The following is a 22,165-nucleotide window of genomic DNA, read 5'->3' as shown; positions in this document are numbered from 1 at the left end:
ACATCCTCCTGGTTGCTGGACATGACTAATTATAGATAGCCTCGGGTGGAGGTGTGCTTGTTCCTTTGGGGTTGGGGACATTGGAGTTGGGGCCTCATATTCCAGGAAGACCATGGGGGAAGCTATTGTGTTGGAGGGTTAGGGAAATGAGAAGGATCACAGGTGGGGGTGGAGGGGGGAATGTGGGAGGGATAGAATGAGTGCTGGTGGTCACTTCCTTTGGAAGCTTTGAACTTTGAACACTTGACCTGGTGCCTGGCAGCTGTGAGTATCTAGTTTGTTTACTCTCTGCGGGCCTGGCTCAGGTGCCAGGGTGTGTGCCTAAGGGCTTCCTCCGGTGCCCCTGGCTCTCCTCAGAAGCCCTCACGTGGATTGTGCCCCTCCTGCCTCCTGCCTGGTGCCTCCACCTCATTCCCTGGGAGTCTGGGTAGCCAGCCTGTTGCCTGGAGCCCCCCTCACCGGCCTAGCTTGAGGCTGCTCATTAAAGGGTGCGTGTGTCTTCAGAAATCGGGCCTGAAGTGTGCGGGGTCCCCCAGAGGCAGGTACCTGAAGCTGGACTGGGTGGGGCAGCACTGGGGCTAGTGTGAAAGGGAGAATCCACCCTACTCGGGTGGAGCAGGGAGTTAGTTGCTGGAACTCAGGAAGCCCTGATCCGGACTTGGTGTGTCACAGGTCTCCAGAGCAGCACGGCTGCTCTTGCTCCTTCTAAACCAGACGTCTGTCCCCAGCCAGACCCCCCTCACCTGAAGTGGACGCCACAGACGGGAACTAGATCATCCATGTGAGCCGGGTCCTGTTGGTGGCTCTGGGCCCCCCCCCCCCCCCCCCCCCCCCCCCCCCCCCGGCCTTGTCCCAGGCCTCTCCCGGGTGTGGTGGGTAAAGGGGAGGGGCTCTGACCTGGTGTAGTTTAAAGTTTCAAGGGTATGGGAGGGCCCAGCCCACCCTGTGCTATGATTAACAAACAGGTTCCCCCAGGACTCGGGCTGGGGGCTTGAAGTTCTACTTTGGGTCAGGCCCTGGGTGCTTTAGATCTGCTCACTGCACCCCATCCCCACCCCCCACCCCCATCAGCATTTTCTGAGGTAGCCTGAATTAGAGAGTGTTGTTGGGAGCCAGATTGGGAGGGGTGGGGAGCAGAACTGGAAAGCCTCCACTCCTCTCCCCACCTCACTGTCCTTGAGGTGGGAGTGGTGCGGCTTGTCAATTATCCATATTCCCTTGATGTTTCAAAGAGCCTATAGTCAGGCAGCAGTTTAAACTGAGGGCTGAGGGTTTTACAAGGCCCTTGGCCCTTTCTCTCTGCCAGGTACTTTACCATCGCTTACAGGGGATTATTTTTATTATCCTCTGATATTCAGAGATGTTGGATGATGGGCTCAAGGTCACACAGCAGTTCAGAGGCAGAGCAGGATTTAGAACCTGCAATTTGTAGTTGAGCAGAATACCTCTCCCGGCAAAGGCAAGGGCTCCCGGCCAAGTCTGAACTCTCAGGCCCATGGAGATTTTATAGTTGAAATAGCTGAGGCCTAGAGAGGGACGGGACTTGCTGAAGGTCACACAGAAATGGGGGTGGGGGGGTGGTTAGCGGAGTCTAGCGCCCAGCGTACTGCGGCAAACCCCTCCTGGGGCTGAGGAGGTGCACCTGGAAGAGCAGCTGGGGACCTGGCCGCGCTCCTGGCACCTCTCCCGCGTCGTTCCTCCCGGGGCCTGCGGGATCGCTGCGTTCCAGGGGAGACGGTATCTCGGCGGGAGGCGCCGCGGCGCGGGGCTGCGGCTGCACCGGCCGGCTGCCTGGAAGTGCTGAGCGCCGCGGGTTCCAAGGGAGCCGGAGCCGGCGGGCGGTTGGGCCGGCCGGCCGGCTGATGTCATGTGAGAAGCGTGCAGTCGGAGCGAGCACACCTGGAGCTAGATAAGCTCCGTGTGACCTGGTCTTGAGTCACGGGGCGCTGCGGAGCTCTAAGCAGGACCGGCTGGGAGAGAGGCTCGGGCAGTGGCGGTGGCGGCCGAAGGCGACAGGCGTCCCTCTGCGCCGCTCGGCTGGGGCCCCGGCCGGGACGGGACGGGCCAGGTGCTGCTGTTCGAGTCCTGCCTGGTCGCTTTTGCAAACCTTGGTATGGACTGGCGCCGAGAAAGGCCTCTGGGCTGTAGGAAACGGCCGCTTAGGGAGGTCAGAGGCCAAGGGAGAGAGGCCGGCTCTCTTGGGAAAGTATTTCCTTTGTATTTATTTATGAGTGTGGTCTGGGAGTGGGGTGGGGAGGACTGACCCTTTTAAGTGTCCACCCACAGCAGCCAAGTCTGGGCGCCTTGTCTTGGGATTCTAACGTTATAGTTTCCATTTCCTGGGGCTTCTATTTTGCCAGCTGCAGGGTGACCCATTTAAATATGTCCCCACTTAAAGCCACAAGACACTAGTGAGATCTATTTTAACCAAGTCCCCCAAGTCACTGAAACTTTCCTAAGGCATGAGATGGCAAGCCTTGAACTTACAGTTGCAAACTTGGTTTACAGCCTAAATGCTAAGTGGATTGTCAAACCTTCCTTTTTTTTTTCTTTCTAATCTTTTAAAATCACAAAAGTAACATATGCTGGGAAAGGCTATCAGCTAAAAAGCTAAAGTGTTACTACCCCTGTTTGCCTGTACTGCATGGAGAAAACCACAGACAAAATCTTGTAATGGATATTTTCAGGCATTTTTTTTAAAGCTTGTTATATATATCTTATATATAACATATTTATCACATATGCACATATTATTTATATTTACATGCAATATCATGTTTCATAAATATAATTTTACATAAATATTAAAAAATTTTTTCTGTAGGAAATAAAGAGCATATAGAAAAGTAGAAGAAATATTATGCATAATCCCACTATCCAAAGCCCCTAGGCCTAGGGGCGCCTGAGTGGCTCGGTTAAGCGACCGCCTTCGGCTCAGGTCATGCTTTCATGGTTCATGAGTTCAAGCCCCCCGTCAGGCTCTGTGCTGACAGCTCAGAGCCTGGAGCCTGCTTTGGACTCTGTGTCTCCCTCTCTCTCTGCCTCTGTCTCTCTCAAAAAAGAAACATTGAAAAAAAAAATAATGAAATAAAGCCCCTAGGCCTAGATACACACACACATACACCCCTACCAGCTAAATATTCTCATTGTAAAAAATTAAAACAATATAGATGAAACACAAAGACATTGACTCTTCTAAAATCTGTCTCTTTCCCAGAGCATACATTTTTCTATGCGTTTGCAAATATTGCACATACATAATCTCCATGAATATATATGCACACATATACATAGTTTTTAAAATTTTAGTAAAAATTATATGGCAACTTGAGTTTTTCGCTTAATATAGAATAGAATCTTTCTAGGTTAGTATATACAAATCTTCATTCTTTAAAAAAAATTTTTTTTAATGTTTATTTTTTATTTTTGAGAGAGAGAGAGCCCAAGTAGGGGAGAGGCCGAGAGAGAAAGGGAGACAGCATCTGAAGCAGGCTCCAGGCTGTCAGCACAGATCCCTATGCGAGGCTCGAACCCATGAACCATGAGATCATGACTTGAGCTGAAGTCGGATGTTTAACCGACTGAATTACCTAGGCGCCCCTTCATTCTTTTTAACTGTCCAGTTCTATAATCTTGCTATTTCCCTAGTGATATGATCTTTGTATTGACAGAATTTTGAATTACAAACAATGATGCAAAGATCAGCCATGTTTATTGTGTGGACATATCTGTAGATGTCCTATATGTAGAATTGCCCAGTCTAGGAATATGTACATTTAAATATTTTCATAGATACCACCAACTTGCCCTTATACCAATTTATACTCCCAACAACACATAGCGATACCCTGCTTCCTATCTTCTATTTGATTGATGTTATTAATGATGGTAGTTTTTACTAACCTGATAAGTGAACAATAGCATGTCTCTGTTTCATTTCATGTGTCTGTGATATGACTGAGGCTGAATACCTGTTTGTGTTTGTTGGCCTTTCATATTTCTGCATCTATGAATTGCTTGCGTTTTGTCTTCGGCAGTAGCTACATGGGGCCTCTGGACTCGAGCCAGTGTGATCCATCCTGGCAGTGTGCTCATTGGATTGCCTTCACTTCTTTGGGCTTTACTTTCTACATACAAAGATTCTGTCCAGGGGCGTGTGAGTGGCCCAGTTGGTCAAGCGTCAGACTTTGGCTTAGGTCATAATCTCCTGGTTTGTAAGGTCAAGTCCTACACTGGGCTCTGCACTGATAGCATGGAGCCTGCTTGGGATTCTCTCTCTCCCTCTCTCCCTGCCCTTACCCCGCTCATGCATGCATCCTTTCTCTTTCAAAATAAATAAATAAACTTTAAAAACTTTAAAAAAAAAAAAAAAAGGTTCTGTCTGGCACTAAGATTTTATGTTTAGACTTATTTTAGTCACACTTGGGCTGATAGTCATTTCTGTACTTTATTATTCTGTCTACTGTCCCATTTAGATGATAAGAATGTGCCTTGCTATGATTGGGTACCATTCTTGAGGGCTTACCCTGGGCTAGGTGTTATATGGAGGGCTTATATACCAATTTCATTTAGTCCCCAGGCCTTATGTGGTAGGTACTATTATTTAACAATTTTTTTAATGTTTATTTATTTTTGAGAGAGAGAGTGTGCGAGCGCAAGCAGGGGAGGGGGAGAGAGAGAGGGAAACACAGAATCCAAAACAGGCTCCAGGCTCTGAGCGGTCAGCACAGAGCCCAACACGGGGCTCGAGCCCACCAACCGTGAGATCATGACCTGAGCCGAAGTTGGATGCTCAACCAACTGGAGCCACCCAGGCACCCCTGTTATTGTACTCTTATTATCTCCATTTACAAATGGGAAAACAGAGGCACAGAGGCACTAAGTGACTTTCCTAGGATTGCATAGGTATTACCTCAGAATTGGTCCCACGTTTGCTGCCTGACATCTGAAGCCTAAGCTCTTTCTTAGTTTCATTTCTCTTGCATTTAGTAGGTACTTGATAGATATGGATTGTCCCCAACATTTTATCACAATTTAGAAAAGTTAAAGAATTTTACTGTGAATACCCCTCCCACTTCCTAGATTCTACAATTTACACTTTACTGTCCTCACTTTATCACATATTTATCCCTTGATCCATCCATCAAACCGTCTTAATCTTGGATACATCTCAAAGAAAATTCCAGACATCAGTATACCTTGCCCCAAATACTTTAGTGTATGTATCATTAACTAGACTTCAGTATATGTTTCCAGTTCTTTTTTTCTTTTGAGTGCCTGTTTCACATAATGAAATGCACAAACCTCGTGTGCACTGTTTGATAACTGCTGACACATGTATACATCTGTCAGCCCAAATCCCTATCAAGGTAATGTAACATGAACATCACTCCAGAAAGTTCCTTCATGCCCTTTCTCAGGCAATGGCCACCCCTACCCGCCTCCCCACCTTCCAGAGGTAATCACGGTTCTGATTTTTTTTCACCACAGGTTAGTTCTGTCTATACACATCTTCCTTGGCTTACAGTGGGTTTACCTCCTGATAAACCCATTGTAAATTGAAAATATCATAACTCAAAAATGCATTTAATACGCCTAACTTGCCAAACGTCATAGGTTAGCCTAGCCTACCTTAATTGTGCTCAGAACATTAATATTAGCCTACAGTGGGGCAAAATCATCTAGCACAAAGCCTATTTTATAATAAAGTGTTGAATATTTCATGTAAATGATTGCACACTGTAGTGAAAGTGAAAAACAGGATGGTTGGGGCGCCTGGGTGGCTCAGTTAAGTGTCCAACTCCTGATTTTGGCTCGGGTCATGATTTCACGGTTTGTGGGTTCGAGCCCCATATCCGGCTCTGTGCTGACAGTGCAGAGCCTGCTGGGGATTCTCCCGCTCTCTCTGTCCCTCCCCTGCTTGCATGCTCACTATTTCTCTCTCAAAATAAATAAACTTAAAAAAAAAACAACCCACAATGATTTCATGGGTACAGAATGGCTATAAGCACATCGGCTGTTTACCCTTGTGATTGTGTGGCCGACCAGGACCACTGCCTGGCATCACAAGAGAGCATCCTACTGCATATTGCTAGGTCAGGAGAAGACCCAAATCCAAAATTCGAAGTATAATTTTTACTGAATGCCTATCACTTTCATATGTGCATATTGTAAAGTTGAAAAATTGTAAATCGAACCATTGTGAGTCAGGGACCATCTCTATGTACTGTATGAGCCTCACCAGTATGTACTCTTATGTCAAAGCCTTCTTTTACTGTCACTTGACATAGTATTTTTGGGATTCATCCCTGTTGTATCAGTAGTTGCTTTCTCTTTTTATTGCTGAGTAGTATTCCATTGTGTGAATATGTAAACTGTTTCCCCTGTTGATGAACTGCAAGATGCATATTTGAGTTGAAGGGTCCTTGCCCTTAAAACGCTTTCTGTCTTAAAGTGATAAGGCAGCCGAGTTGAGTCAGTCGATTGTACTTTGCTTTGATCGGGTTAGTAGTAGGGTCAAGATGATATGGGCACATACCCTAATTTTTATATATACCTTTCCTCCACTTAAAATTAGGAAAGGCCTCCTGGAGTAGGATGAGGGGAGAAAGACAGAGAAGGAGGTCAGCAAACTCTAAGGTTACCTTCACTGGAGAGGGTAAGAGACCAAGGGGAGGCGGGTAGAAACTGCAGCCCAGAGTGAAAAGTGGGAAGAGCCTGATGTCATTGCTGCTGGAGACTTTGAACCTGAGGGTGGGAGATGGTGAAAAGTGCAAGGTCCACAGGAAGGTGACAGAGCCCAGGTCTCTGGAGACGTGAGCTCTGAGGAGCATAGGAGTGGCTGCACTGTAGGTTTGACGCGGACAGGGAGGTTGCAGGTAGCCCCAGACAGGCTTGGAGGGATGACAGTGGGGAAGGGGTACCTTGTGAGCTGTGTGCCTAACAGTGGCAAGACAGGGATGATGAGGGAAGGGCTGAAGTGGACTCAGTCTCCAAAGGCTCCAGGGTTGGGATGAGAGGAGTAACTTTGGCAGAAGGTTAATGAACAACCTGTGTCCACAAGAGACTTAGATATTTGGAATTTTTGAGCGACAAGAGACCAAATCATCCAGTCCAACCTTGAGCAAAGTGACAGGCTCAAGGTCCCCTAGCGATTTGTTGGCGGATCCAGGCCTAGATACCAGGTCTGCTAACGTTCCTGGCCAGCGCTCTCTCCTGTGCTACTGCTGTGACGGTGTGTGTGGTTCCTGCCTGTCACAATCGCAGCGAGGAGCAGGCTTTTGCCAAGACACGGATTTACATTAAATTACTTCTCAGGGACCTTTCCAGCCCGAAGGTTCTAGAATTCTGGGACCTGTTTTCTGTTGGTACTACACAGGTGTCTGGCTCCCAGCAAAGAGCCAGGGTTGGGGAAGGATAGCAGAGTAAGAACTGAAGACCAAAAGAAGTGTCTTGGGGGGAGAGCATTGTAGGCATTGGGTTCTGCATGGTTGGGCTGAGGCTGAGGCCAAGATATTCATTTGTGTCCTTCTAGTCCCCAGGGTGGGTTTCTTTCTTCATTTCCCACACAGGTACCCCTGGAGCCATCTTCTTCTTCTTCTTCTTTATTTTTTTTTAAGGTTTATTTTTGAGAGAGACAGAGACAGAGTGCGAGCAGGGGAGGGGCAGAGAGAGAGAGAGACGCGCACAGAATCTGAGGCAGGCTCCAGGCTCCAAGCTGTCAGCACAGAGCCAGACGTGGGGCTCGAACTCATAAACTGTGAGATCATAACCTGAGCTGAAGTCAGATGCTCAACCGACTGAGCCACCCAGGCGCTCCTGGAGCCATTTTCTAAATCATCCTTTTAAAGGGCACCTGGGTGGCTCAGTCGGTTAAGCATCCAACTTAGGTCATGATCTAAGGCTCAAGTAATGATCTCACGGTTCGTGAGTTCAAGCCCCACATCGGGCTCTGTGCTGACAGCTCAGAGCCTGAAGCCTGCTTCGGATTCTGTGTCTCCCTCTCTCTCTGTTCCTCCCCTGCTCACACTCTGCCTCTCTCCTTCTCAAAAATAAATAAACATTAAGAATTTTTTTTTATTTTTTAATTTTTATTAAAAAAATTTTTTTTAATGTTTTTATTTATTTTTGAAAGGAGAGAGAGAGGGAGACACAGAATTTGAAGCAGGCTCCAGGCTCTGAGCTGTCAGCACAGAGCCCGACGCGGGGCTCAAACTCACAAACCGTGAGACCATGACCTGAGCCGAAGTCGGATGCTTAACCGACTGAGCCACGCAGGCGCCCCCCCCCCCCATTTTTTTTTAATCAGCCTTTTAAGACAGTGCAGGAAGTGATGGGTGAAGGGTAAGGTGGGCAGTGACCAGCCGAAGATCCCACGTCTTGGTATATGGTATGTCTGTGCCACACTCCATCAGTGTTGAGGAGGAGAGAGAGAGACTCCCCGTGTCAAAATAGAGCCCATAAGAGAGGATGCCTGCTGTCAGGTACTCCCCCATCCCAGATCAGTCCAGACTCCGCAGGACAAGTTTGCCCCTGGCTTTGCACTTCTTGGGCCCTAGATTTCCTGTCTTCCTATTTCCAGGTACTGTGCATGGAGCATTTCGAACCAAAAGGTTCAGAAGGAGCTTTGTCTTACTAGGTAGAAACAGGTCAGAGGGGGAAACGGTGCCTGTTAGATCCACAGGGAGCTAGTAACTGGGCCAGATTCCCCATCACTTTGGATATGCTCTACAATTAAAGATTTCTGTAGAATTGTGCTGCCCAGTTCAATAGCCACTAGCTGTTGAATACTTGAAATGTAGTTAGTCTGAAGTGAGATGTGCTCTAAGTATGACATTCACACTGGATTTTGAAGACTTAATATGGAAAAAAGAATGTAAAATATCTCAATATTTTTCTTTTTAAATTTTTAAAAAATGTTTATTTTTTAGAGAGAGAGAGAGAGAGACAGAGCATGAACATGGGAGGGACAGAGAGAGGGAGACACAGAATCTGAAGCAGACACAGAATCTGAGCTGTCAGCACAGAGCCCGATGTAGGGCACAAGCTCACGAACCGTGAAATCATGACCTGAGCCGAAGTTGGGCACCTAACTGACTGAACCACCCAGGCGCCCCTCAATATTTTTCAGAAAGATCACATGTTGAGACGACAGTGTTTTGAATATAGCTACATTAAAGTATATCATTAAAGTTAATTTCACCTGTTTCTTTTTACCTTTTTTAATGTGGCTGCCAGACAATTTTATTTATTTATTTATTTTGAGAGAGGGAGATGGAGAGGGAGAGGGAGAGGGAGAGAGAGAGAGAGAGAGAGAGAGAGAGAGAGAGAGAGAGAATCCCAAACAGGCTCCACACTGTCAGTGCAGAGCCCAATGAGGGGCCCATGAGATCATAACCTGAACTGAAACCAAGTGTTGGACACTTCACCGACTGAGCCACCCAGGCACCCGAGACCATTTTAAATTACATATATGACTTGAATTATATTTCTGTGAAGAGTACTGCTCTAGGAAGAATACGCTGATCTCGCAGGAACCTATGGGTCAGGGTGCTGGACGTTGGAGGAAGCAATTAGCCAGTGCACCAGGACCCTTGGGAGTTCCTGGCCTGAAGTCATCCTTGGCATTGTACCTGGGCTAGGGATCCCTCACCATGGGATGGGGGAGCCTGGAGGGCCTTGCTTGATTGTGGCAGTGGGGTACACGGACAGAACGGGCCTCCCCAGGTCTTGCAGAAGGTCCTTGCTGGAAGGAGTGAGCTTGTCAGTCCTGTGTCTAGAACTCAGAGGGGGAGGCCTTCACGGAGAGAGAAAAAAATTGTATTTAATTTCTAATTAGGCGGTATGGCCTATTTCTCCTTCTTGTTCGCTGCTGGTTAGAACTTGTCCCCTGGCAGGGTGCCTGGGTGGCGCAGTCGGTTAAGCGTCCGACTTCAGCCAGGTCACGATCTCGCGGTCCATGAGTTCGAGCCCCGCATCAGGCTCTGGGCTGATGGCTCGGAGCCTGGAGCCTGTTTCCGATTCTGTGTCTCCCTCTCTCTCTCTGCCCCTCCCCCGTTCATGCTCTGTCTCTCTCTGTCCCAAAAATAAATAAAAAAACGTTGAAAAAAAAAATTAAAAAAAAAAAAAAAAAAAAAGAACTTGTCCCCTGGCTTGCAACTCCACCCCCACCAGATTTTGCTCAGTCCTGTCCCCAGTCGGGTGGGCATAGGGGCAGAAGGCTGGCATCGTAGGCACAGGTGCCCTGGAGCTGGCATTCTCTCTCAGGCTGCCACGACTTTCTTCCCCAGGCTATATTTAGTTGTTGGTCTGGGGAAAAGGATATGAGTTTTTCAGGATCCTGTTTATCCAGCAGACCCACCCCCACCTCTCAGCTGTCTGTCCTCGGCTCAGTGTGGAACTTCCCCTACCCTCCCTACTTCACTTTGGGCGCCAAGGACCTAGAGAGAAAACAATATTTGCCATGGGATCCCACCACTGCCACTCACTGGCTGTGTGACAACTAACAACATACTTAATTTTCTGAGCCCTGTTTTCTCATTTGTAAAGTAGAGATAATGATCCCTCCCGTGCAGGGATGCTGTGAGGTTCGAATGAGGTAATGCGTATAAAGTGCCCGGCAAGTGGTAGCCATCAAATCGGGGTGGGTTCTTTGAGGTCTTCTGTCAGGCGGTGGCTAAGGCTGCTTCCGTGGGGATCACAGGCTTAGGAAAGAGCCAAATAGCATGTGATGTTTGCTGCTTTACTGGCTATTGGCTCTGGGGAGGTGATGGCCTTTGTGTTTGATTCTTCAGTCGGGTACCAGGTTAGCTTGATGACGCCCTCTTGCCAGGAGGTCACATCTCCCAGATGCCACCTCTGTGCACACCTATCAGGGATTAAAGGCAATGACAGACTTTGGAGTCTGGGCTTTTACAACCCTATCTGAACCTCAAGTTTCCTTATTTGTGAAATGGGGGTAATCACAGACCTTCCTAGAGCAGTGTTATGATGACTGGCTTAACAGAGACGGTATTGTATAAAACAGAGCACCTGGCACTTGGGGAGCTAGCTCTCAGCGACCACGAGCTGTGCTCATTAGTTGGCCTGGTCTGCACTGGAGACACAGGAAGAGGCTCCTCTCGAATAACCTCTTTCTCTCTCTGTTTCTGTTTGCAGCAGCGAGGCGGGGTACCAGGGCCCTGTGCTAAGCACCCGTAATCCCCCAGGGGTGCCACCCCCAAAAGCTGTACCCCACCATGTTTAACCTAATGAAGAAAGACAAGGACAAAGATGGAGGGCGGAAGGAGAAGAAGGAGAAGAAGGAGAAGAAGGAGCGGATGTCGGCGGCAGAGCTGCGGAGCCTGGAGGAGATGAGCCTGCGTCGTGGCTTCTTCAATCTGAACCGTTCCTCCAAGCGTGAGTCCAAGACCCGCCTGGAAATCTCCAACCCCATCCCCATCAAGGTGGCCAGTGGCTCCGACCTGCACCTGACCGACATTGACTCTGACAGCAACAGGGGCAGCGTCATCCTGGACTCGGGCCACCTAAGCACCGCCAGCTCCAGCGATGACCTCAAGGGTGAGGAAGGCAGCTTCCGCGGCTCTGTGCTGCAGCGGGCCGCCAAGTTTGGCTCCCTGGCCAAGCAGAACTCACAGATGATTGTCAAACGCTTCTCCTTCTCCCAGCGGAGTCGGGATGAGAGTGCCTCAGAAACCTCCACCCCTTCCGAGCACTCTGCGGCCCCGTCCCCGCAGGTGGAGGCGAGGACTCTAGAGGGACAGCTGGTGCAGCATCCCAGCGCAGGCATCCCTCGGCCAGGGCCCCGGTCCCGAGTGCCTGAGCTGGTGACTAAAAGGTTCCCGGCTGACCTGCGCTTGCCCCCCGTGGTGCACCTGCCACCGCCTGCCCTCCGGGAGCTGGAGCTGCAGCGACGGCCCACTGGAGACTTCGGCTTCTCCCTGCGCCGCACAACCATGCTGGATCGGGGCCCCGAGGGCCAGGTCTACCGGAGGGTGGTTCACTTTGCTGAGCCCGGTGCGGGCACCAAGGACCTGGCCCTGGGGTTGGTGCCGGGTGATCGTCTGGTGGAGATTAATGGGCACAACGTGGAGAGCAAGTCCAGGGACGAGATCGTGGAGATGATCCGGCAGTCCGGGGACAGTGTGCGGCTCAAGGTGCAACCCATTCCAGAGCTCAGTGAGCTGAGCCGGAGCTGGCTGCGGAGTGGCGAGGGACCCCGCAGGGAGCCAGCCGATGTGAGTGTCCCCGTGGGCAGCTGCGGGGGAGCAGGGATTTGGAAGTGTGCTTGGGCGGATGACTGGGGTACTCGGGAGTTGAAGTCACGCCACTCCTTGGCCCGAGGGACAACTTACCTGGCCCGCAGGGAGGAGCGACCTTAGCAGGGGCTGGTGCACAGTGATACAAACTTCTTGATGCGAGGGTTCGGGGTTTGGGCACCATGTTTCCTGAGCCCTAAACTGGGGTGTGGAGGGTAACACGTGCCACTTCAGATGAGAGACAGTCCGGACTACTTGTCCAGCCCGGTATCTGGAGTAAAACGTAGGATTTCCGTGTTATTTAGATACTAGACTTGAAAGAAAAAGACGGGTTATTTCAAATCAGGGCTGTCGTGGAACTTCTGGGATGTGCAGCTGTTTTGCTAGCTCTTGGGTAAGATGATTTCAGACCTCCTCTTGCCCTTGAGTGAGGAGTTGAACAGGAGGTAATGTTGCAGCGATAAGCAGGGGCCAGATCATGGAGGACCTTGCAAGTCATGAATAGGAATTTAGATTTTATCCCAGTGAAATGGGACCACTGTAGGGTTTGAAGCGGGGTTGGGGGGAGTGACTGGACCTGGATTTATAAAGATCACCTGGGCTCCAAGAGTCTTTACTACCTCTCCTGGAGGAAGAGAACACCCTGGAGATGCAACAGGTATCAAGCCTGCAGAAATAGTATGACCTGACTATCCGTGAGACCCCACTCAAAACAGCAGTGGAAGGGGTGACATAGGAGTAGAAGAGATTTAGATTATATGTATGAACGGGTCTCCAGGGGACAGCGATCTCTAAGCCCAGGGGTCTTTTGACTCCACCTATAGCGTGGCTGCCTATCAGTTTGGAATGTTCCACTTAGAGACAGCACATGAGGACAAGCTGGCCTCTGGCCATCCCTGCCTCCCAGCTGTCAGGTTTTCGGACTGCCCAGCTCTGGCGCCTGCAGCCTGACCAGTACACAGGCTGGCCGGGACCTCTTTCGGCACTAAGTGACCAACCAGATGTGTCCAAGTCGGAAGTGGGAGGAAATGCTAAGGAAGCAGGCAGAGTCCTGGTCCTAGCTTTCTCTCAGGGAGGGGAAGTGGATGCTCAGATGGCCTGGGGGGCCTGGGAGCTGCAGGGTCAGAGTCTGGCAGGAAGCCCTGGAACTGGGTTCCGGACCTTCCTTTACTCGGGGCCTGGTGGAGGTCAGGCAGTTTTGCTAGTCAGGAAGGGGTAGTGCATGGGAGGGAGGCTGTTGTGGGATCCGCGGAAGGACCTGGCCTCATTTATTCCGGAAACTCACAGCGAGCACCTACTGTGTGTTAGCCACCAGACTAGACTGAGCTCAGGGAACCACAGTGTAAAGGGAGTGGTCTTTATCTTAGAACCAAAGCCCATACTATGTTGCCATGCCTGTCTACTTTCTCCCAGGCTAACATTGCTTTTAACAGATGGAATTTTCTTCTTAAAGAATGAGTCCCCTAGGGGACTGTTGCCAGCTCCCTGCTGAACCACAGCACAGGCCTTTGTGGGGCCCTGGGCCTGGCATCCCAGATGCTGTTTAGTCTTCTCTTTATAGCCTAGGGATCCTCTTGGCATCTCATATTTCTAGGCTACTCTCCCTTCCCAGCTAGCTGCTGCCCCCCCCCATTCCTGGGGAAGTGGACGGTTTAGCTTTGGAGACCCTGGTACATTCCACACTACAGCTGGTATCCCCGAGACCCTGGCATGTTCTGACCCCCTTGGGGCAAGGGCAGAAGTGCCCAGAGGACTTCCACAGAGCATGCTACCCTCACGAGTCTCCCAAGAGCCACCTGAGAGAACAGCGAGAAGCCTAGAGCTGAGGAAGCTCCCCCGCCCCCAGCTTCCCCTGCCTGGCAGGTGGCAGGGACTCCTGCCCCAGCAGAGAGGAGCAGAGTGAGCCCAGCATCCTGGCTTCCTGGGACAGGCCTGGAGTGGGTCTGTAGTGGCTGCAGTTATCATCCTCCATCTCCTCGTCTTCCTCCCACTCCCACTCCGGCTCCGGCTCCTTTCCTTGGCAGCAGTTCTAAGCTCACTTCCATGCCAAGAAGAGTCTTCCCATTTCCTCTGGGCTCCCAGGCGGGGCACCCTGACAACTCTGGCCCCACGAGGACACAGCTCCTGGCGGCCACCCTGCCCGTCAGGTCATCCATCAACTGTGTCCACACTGCCTGTCCCCAGGGAGCTCTGAGGGAGCTGGCCGGCCATCTGTTCTCTTTCTGCTACACAGATGGAGACCAGGCCTCATGGCTCCTCTCCGTGGCCTGTTCAGAAGGCCCCAGGGAGAGACAGCCCCTCGGGTTTCCTTCTCACATGATGTGTGTCCGGAGTGCTTGGCTCACACCTCCATGTGTCCCTGTAGCTGCTAGCAAGGTTCCACTGGGAGTAGGGGTGAGCCACTGTAGTGGGATAGACATGGGGCCTGATGGAAATCACTCAGCAGGCCTGGGAGGAGCAGTTCTTTTCCGCCCTCCATTCTTCCACTCACCTATCTATTAAATAAACATTTGTTGAGCACCAACTGTGGGCCAGATCCTGGGATCCAGTGGTGACAGCACATAGTCCCAGCCCTAAGGAACTCATAGTCTGGTGGGAGAGATGGTCAAGTAACAGATGACAATGCCATTTGAGAGGCTCCCCAACAGGGGCCAGTACGGGGCCCTAGGGAGCCCTGCACAGAAGAGGGACTTTAAGTTCAGTCTTGGGAGTGATCACCGGGAAAGCTGACATCCAGGTGGGAGATGGATGCCGGAGAGTCAGGTGGAAGTGGAAGGCCGTAAGAGACACGTGCCAAGACCTTGAGGCTGGAGAGAGAATGACGCATTTGGGGGCTAAGGCTGGGGGGACATTGCATGGGGGAATGAGTATTGAGAGAAGTGGCAGAGGAGGCAAGCAGGGGACACGTCACGAAGGCCCTTGTGAGCCAGCCTAAGGAATGTGAACTTCAACCAGAGGACAAGAAGCAGCTCACTCAGGGAGTGATAGGAACAGATCTTAGAAAATCTCTCTGGCTGCTCATGAAGAATGCTTCTGGGTGTAGCAAGGGCAGCCATGGGGAAAACAGCAAAGGCCCTGTCGTCATCTTAGTAGAATGAATGGAGGCCTGCGCTTGGGGAGAAGCAGGGGCGATGGAGAGAGAGATCAGACGTGAGCAGCTGAGGGACTGTGTAGTCTTGGTGACCGACCAGTGTGGGGGATGGAGGAGAAAAGGGGTCGAGTGGGATGCATCTTTGGAGGAAGATGCTAAATTCTTTCCTTGGCTTCTCAGGGAAAGTGTTTTGGGCCATCTGGTTTGGGATCAGTTACTCTTAAATTGTCTAAAGGCGAAGCGTTCCCTGAGTCTGGTGTTGGTACAAATGAGGATCTTAAAACCCCAGTTGGATCAACATTCCTTTCTCCTCTTCCATGAATCTGAGTGGGAAAGTCAAGGGCCCACTGAGAAGGAAGAGAGCCTGGGAGAGAGGAGAGCCAGCCCCTTCTGTTTGTATCCTTGTGGGCCCATCGCAGGGAGCAGGAGTGTAAGATGTTTCTGCCAAGCTCAGAAAAGCCCAGCTGGCTAAACCCTGGCTAATGTGGTTGCCCCCACCTCCCCCCACCACCAAGGGGCTAGCCTGCAGGGGACCCCTACCCAGAAAGCACTACTTCCCTGACCTTCGAAGATGTGGTAGGAGGGGAGAGGTGTGGATGTAAAAGAAGGCGCCCACCCCTTCCCAGTCAGGTCTACCTCCCTGGGCTCTATGTAGCTCTCAGGCATTTACTGGAGATCTGTGATTCAGTTTCTTTTCGCTTTGGACGGTGGGGTTTGTACTCAAAGACTACAGGGCTGTGAGGTTCCTTAAAAAGGTTGTCGTGTCTGTGTAAACCACCTGCTTATGTAGAGTTGTGTAAACCACATTTGTGGACTTCAGCAGATAGTGAACGCTTAGGAAGATTGGTACCTTTCCCTCTGTCCAAGCTCCAAAGCCATCCAGGGAAGGTAATTTTGCAGTTTCCTTAATTAACCCATCCTAGTGCTTTCCCATCTGTGCTCCTGGTAAGGTTTTCTTTCCAACGGGAACTCATGACGCTTTTGTCCAGACTCTGTCCCTGTGGCCCTGTCCTCAAAGACAGCCAGCTGCAGGAAGCGCTGGGATGCCGGGTGCTCAGGCCTGCAGATGGGACATCGGTGGCCTGGCAGGAGACTGGCCGGTCAGGGTTGCCCACATCTGGGAGAAGGGCAGGGGCCCCTTTGCCAGGAAGCCCTAGACCCCTGGGCAAAAGCTATATGACCCTCACCAACCTTGTCTCCAGGACCCTGGTTGGGTGGTGACGGCGGGGGTGGGGGGCGGGGGGCGGTACCCGCAGGAGTGGGGATTGCAGGATTTCAAGGAGAGACTGAAAAGTCTGCTGTTCCAGGTCTGCCAGGCCAGCTTCTGAGCAATGGGCTTTCCCAGAGGCTTCTGGTGGTGGAGGTGCTGGGTGCTGCCTGGGCTCAGTGTTCTAGAATTGCTCTCTCCCTAATGTTACTCCAAATGATCCAGAGATGTTTTTGTTTTTTGCTGGTTCGTTTTAAACAGAAAACTCTTATTTCATTTGGTGCCAAAGCTTCAGGTACTTCTGACATCGGAGTCTCACCATGTGAGAGCTCTGGCTGGAGGCCTCAGAGTAGAACTCAGACTGAGTTCTTTTGATAATGAGGCGGCCAGTGGGAAGGTGTCCAGGGCATGTGAACTCGTGAGTGAAAGGTCTTTAGGAGCATTTGGGGGGTTACCTATCCTGGATTAGTGGGGCACATGGGACCAGCAACACCGGGTGGTGGACTAGGTCATTTCCATTCCACTAGGTCTCCCTTCTCTGTCCTCAGAGGCACGTTCTGCCCTCTTCCCCGTGAGCTGCTAGACAGACTGCAGCCCCAGAGTGCCCTGGCCACCCAGCCCGTGGGTGGTGGGCACAGTGCCCAGGCCACATTGAACTGGGTGTGGGCACATGTCATGGTCATCTGTTGTTTTCGCAGGCACCGCTTGGAGCCCTGGGCGGGGGGGGGGGGGGGGGGGGGGCGGGAGGGGGCAGGGCCTTGACTTGAGGTGGTCTGCACCAGTCCCTTCTGGCCCTGGCCAGAGCCCCTGTGCCCCCCCCCCGGTACCCCTGGCCACCCTGTCCGCAGCTCCCTTCTCATCTCTTATTTACATTGAAATGGTTCTGGAAAATACCAGATACGCAAACACCCAGACTAGGGGTGGGTGAGGAGTGGGGTGAAGGGGGGTGTGTGGCGGGTGGGAACACAAGTATTTTAAAAATGCTGCAGATCTCTACAGCGTTTCCCAGAAACCACAAGCACGCGGTCCGCCTGCCAGCAGCGCTCCCGCCACCCCGCCACGCTCAGCCGCTGGGTTCTCCTCACTGTGGCCCGAGGTGGAGAGCAGCGTCGGTGGGGGTGGGGGCCGGGGACCCAGCCGGGGAGGGGGCTGCCTGGCGCCTCCATTGTCAGTCTGGGGCAGTGGGTACGCTGCGCCAGGCGGCCAGCAGCGCTGGGGGCGCCCGCCGTGCCAGGCAGGCGCTGCGAAGGCGTGGAATCTTCCTGGCTGCCCCCCTCCCACTGTGCACTTTGGGGTGGGGGGGGTCGGTGGGTAGCCAAGCCCAGAGTCCCCTCGTGGTGTTTGGCAGCAGCTTCTGTTCTGTTAAATACAGGGGACAGTGTCAGCAAAGCTTTTTTTTTTTTTTTTTTTCAGTTGTTGGCTCCCGTTTGGTTGGGAAACTGTTTCCTCAGACCTGGGTCACCACTCTGGCTGCCTTCGTCTCCCACCATCGGTTTCTCAGAATCGGGAAGTGACATGCTTCCCTGGCACTCGCAGCCCGGCCACTTTGCAGACTCTGGCGTAGGGAGGAGTGTAGGGTGTTTGTCCCGCGTCCTGGGTGGCTCCCAGGATGGCGCCCAGGGAGCGCATGCATGCTCCCTGAGTGGCATCTAGTTGATCTGGTAAAGGTTCTGCTGAGCAGAAATGCCTTGAGGGGAGAGCATGAGAGAGAATAGCCAGGATGAGGGTCGTGGCTGGCGTTAGGACTGTTCTAGCTGCTTTACATATATTAACTCATTTAACGTTCCCAACACCCCTTTGAGATAGATATTATGATAATCTTTATTTCATACATGAGGATACCCGATTACGCAGAGGTTAAGGATAAGTACATTGCCTAAGGTTCCAAGGCTGTTGACTTGTGAGGAGTTGAACTTAGGGCATCGGCTCCTTGCACCTCACTGGTGTGCTGTCCGGGGCAGAGGAACGCAGCATCTGGATATAAATCCATTGCCCGGCCCAGGCCTGCGTCCTTCTGATTCCTGCGACCCCTGTAGGCGTCTCCTCCAGAAGGGAAGGGGAAGTGAAGAGTGACTGGCCATTCTTGCTCTTGCTCGGTGGATGGTGAGCTGCAGGAAGGGGTGACTGTCCCTCTGTCTCTGCAGAGGATTAGCCAGAGGAAGAGAGCCCAAGTGGCAGCAGGTGGGATTTAATCTGGTGGGAGCTGGGAGAGGTACTAGAAAGCGCGGCTGCATCTGTCCCGGCAGTATTTGGCTGTGGTCCCTTGGAGGAGGGGCAGGGGCACCCTTTGCCCCTTACACATCTCCCCTGTTAGACCCTGGGGGGCAGGGATGGTGCCCCTCGCCTGTTTGGCCCTTACTGATGCTAGTACTGACCTCTGCGATACTCGGGGTGGCAGGGTCCCCAGAGTGTCACCTCTGACCAAGAACAGGTCCTCTTCTGTCGCATAGGGGCTGCATGCTGTTGTTTCCAGGTGTGCATTGTAGGGGGGAGGCGAGGAGCATGGCCTGGCAGAAGGCCTAGCGGGTAGTGGGTGTGCAGCTTGGCTTCTTCCATTGAGTCCCTGCTGTTCCTTATGTCGATAAGACTTTTCCTTGCCCACCCTCACGCCCTCATACACATCGGCCCCAGTTTGAATGTCACTTCCTTAGGGGAGCTTTCCTTGACCTTCTCAGATGTCACGTCCGCACCCTGGCACCACCGCATCCTTCTCCTTCATAACATTCACCAAGATTGCGATTAATGGGTTATCTTATGTCTCCAGTGCTGGAGACCTTCAGTGATATTTGTTGGATATTTGCTGAAGGAAAGAAGATGGTTGTCTGGCCAGGAAGTGGTTTCCCATTCTCTCTGCATTTACCGCAGTTTTGGTTTCTAGAACCCTTCCCCCAACTAGCGTTGGTGTTGCGTCTGCAGTACGTCACCATGTTCTACCCGCTACCTTTACTCCCGACTCAGTTTCTTGTGGGCGTCTCAGCATCTCCCGCAGGAATGGAGGAGAGATGGGCTCTGGGCGGCCAGGAGCAGGAGCCTAGGGAAGGGGCTCTGGGAGGAGGGTCACGGGACGGCCTGTCTCCTGGCCCCGCACTGGTATCTTTGGGAAGGCACCAGGCTTGGGTGAGAAGCAGATTTGGGGGCGTACGGAGTCACTCAGTGCCCAGCCCAGGGGACCTTGGAGAAATGTGCTTGTCTTACTGGCTACAGGTCTCTGAGGAGGTGGCCCAGCAGGGATCAAGGCTTCCTCTTTCCTACTGCTGCTTGCCCTGCGCTGCCTGCGTGCTGGAATGTCAGCAGGCTGGGAATTTTCACAGCAAGGATTTTTCCCAGTCAGAGCAACAGATTCCAGCTGGAGCCTGGGGACAGCTCCGCATGGGCAGGGGCTGCCACAGAGGGCCAGGGTGCGTGCTGGGGCACCCCAACGGCTCCCCTGTTGGGGCCTGGGCCTTATTCCCATCCTCCGTGGAAAATGCAAACATCTGTCTCTCCTGTGGGTCCGGCGGAACCTGGGCTTCTGGAGCTGTGGAGCTCAGGAGAAGCAGTGGGAGGCCTTGGGGACCAGAAACTCCCCCTCAGTGAGGAGAGAACGTGGCTGGCCATATCCCACAAGCCTCACTTCCTCCAGCCGGTGAGTCAGGAAGGGGAGCCGCCTCGGATTCCATCTTCAGGTGGGGCCGTGGGCTGCCAAACCCAGGTTCTCTGGCCTGTGGGGACCTACCAGCCTTGGTAGGAGGTAACACTGCTGGCTTTGTCACCCTCATCTGTCCCCCTTTCTCTGGGCCCCATAATGCCTCCAGGACCTGGTTCCCTCTCTTAGCGACCCTTCCGGCCTCTGTGCCCCTTGCCCTCTGATCTCAGTTCTACCGGCCCCTCCCTTCCACTCCCATTTCTGCAAGGAGCTGACTCACTTCCTCTCTCCCTCCCCAGCTACTCTCACCGCCAGGCCCTATGGTGCGCAGGGTACCCACAGGGAGGGGAGATTTCTCACAGGGCACCTCCGGGCTCTTTTTCCTGGCAGTAAGACTGAGGCCGCCCCTGGCTCTGGGCAGAAGAGGGCTGGGGGGGTGAGGGTACATGGCTCTGGGCTGTAGGAAGGCCAGATGCAAATGGCCTTGGAGCCTTGACACAATCACGGTGGGATGTCAGGAAGCCTTGAAGGGCACCTGCTCCGTGTCACCCTGTGGGCTTGGTTCTGTAGAAGAAAAAGCCTGAAGATGTCATCCCTGTGATCAGGAAGCCTGTGCTTTCTCTAGAACAGAAGACATCTGCAAAAAGATAGATCTCAGCCCGGGGTGGCATGGGCTAGTAGCCAAGCAGTGAGAGCACTGTCAGGCAGGATGATACAGTCATGACTCTCTGTGACACCCAGTTTCATGGCCAGCCCCATCGCATCATGGGGAAGGTATCTGGAGATTCCAGGGCCAGGGTGAGGAGAAGAATCTGATACTGTCTCCCTGCTGGTTCTCCCTGCCGGGAGCCTGCCTCCTGCCTCTCCTGGCCCCTGCCTTCTCGAAGATATGTGGACCGGCCTGGTTGTGGGATTGATTGCAGAAGCCAGCAGCAGAACAGCAGAAGGTTTCCTGCCTGAGTGGCTGGCATCTCCTAGCTTGGCCTCCTTGGAGCTATCCAGGCTGTGGAAGCCGGTGCGCCTGGCACTGCGGGCACTGGGGACGCAGCCTGTGCTGGGCCTGGCACAGCCTCGGATCCTCCCCTGCGGGTGGCCTAGATTACCTAAAGAACACAAGCACAGGGTAAGGTCGAATCCCTAATCACCTGGCCATGCATCAAGTTCAATAGAGGCCAAAGGGAAACTGGGCCTCCCTCCTGAGAAGCCTGTGGCCCTGTCATGGGCTGTCTTCCTAGAATCAAGTGACCGGCAACATTCCTGTTCCCCTTAGCACTTGGCTTTGCCTGGCAAAGAAGCCTGCAATGATCCTGATTCTGGCCTCAGGATTTCTGGACAATGACAGGTGTTTCATATTTAGATGAGGTTGAGGGTGACAGGCTGGAAGGAGGCCTAGGTGTGGCGAAGGTGAAGGGCACCAGCCTGACCACCCCACCCCAAATAGTCTCACCCTTGCTGGTGGGAGGTGAACCGCCCCACACAGGCACGCGCATGCCTGTCTGTTGCTCCTCTTCCAGCCCTTCTTTACTGTTCCTCGCCACCACCCATCGCTACTTGGCCTTGACCTGTGGAGCAGAACCAGGCTTTGTGACAGAACACCTCGTTGGGAAATGGCTTGGGATACACACGCACGCACGCACACACACTCGCTCACACACACTGTAAAGTTCAGTCCGGGTATCTTTTTCTTTCAGACTCTTCCAAAGCATTTCTACCGTCAGCCTCCAGGCTTTCTAACCTGCCTTCACCTTCTCTGTCCAGACCAGAGGACTTGGTCTCTGGGGCAGGGGAAGGCAGAGTTTTCTGGCTTCTGTCAGGGCCCTGGGTTCCCCTCCCAGCCCTTGTGTCTTCCTTAGCACGCTGGTTTTCAGGTCTCTCCTCTGTGCCTCTGAAAGAGGAACCCGTTCTATCAAGCGTCCCCTGTTCTCCCTCCCTACTCATTCTCTTCAAAATCCAAAAACTGCGTATCTTGTTGTTGCTATAGAAAC

At 52.3% G+C, this 22,165-nt stretch overlaps 1 protein-coding gene across 14 annotated transcripts in view; it reads left to right on the top strand.

Annotated features, from left to right (window-relative positions):
* MYO18A (myosin XVIIIA) overlaps positions 1-22,165 on the top strand; it is a 103,251-nt gene that overhangs the window by 2,056 nt on the left and 79,030 nt on the right. For 12 of the 14 annotated variants that reach the window (XM_058704148.1, XM_058704146.1, XM_058704145.1 and 9 more), the window contains exon 2: positions 11,158-12,236. In XM_058704148.1, coding sequence (XP_058560131.1) covers positions 11,238-12,236 — 999 coding nt within the window. In that variant the 5' untranslated portion in view covers positions 11,158-11,237. Of the gene's footprint in view, positions 1-377; positions 489-665; positions 782-11,157; positions 12,237-22,165 lie in introns of those variants that run through there. The other 2 variants (XM_058704132.1, XM_058704130.1) reach the window with 2 other exon arrangements.

Source organism: Neofelis nebulosa, chromosome 16, assembly GCF_028018385.1.
Source record: "Neofelis nebulosa isolate mNeoNeb1 chromosome 16, mNeoNeb1.pri, whole genome shotgun sequence".
Taxonomy (NCBI): domain Eukaryota; kingdom Metazoa; phylum Chordata; class Mammalia; order Carnivora; family Felidae; genus Neofelis; species Neofelis nebulosa.
This window is presented reverse-complemented; position numbering and strand designations above follow the sequence as displayed.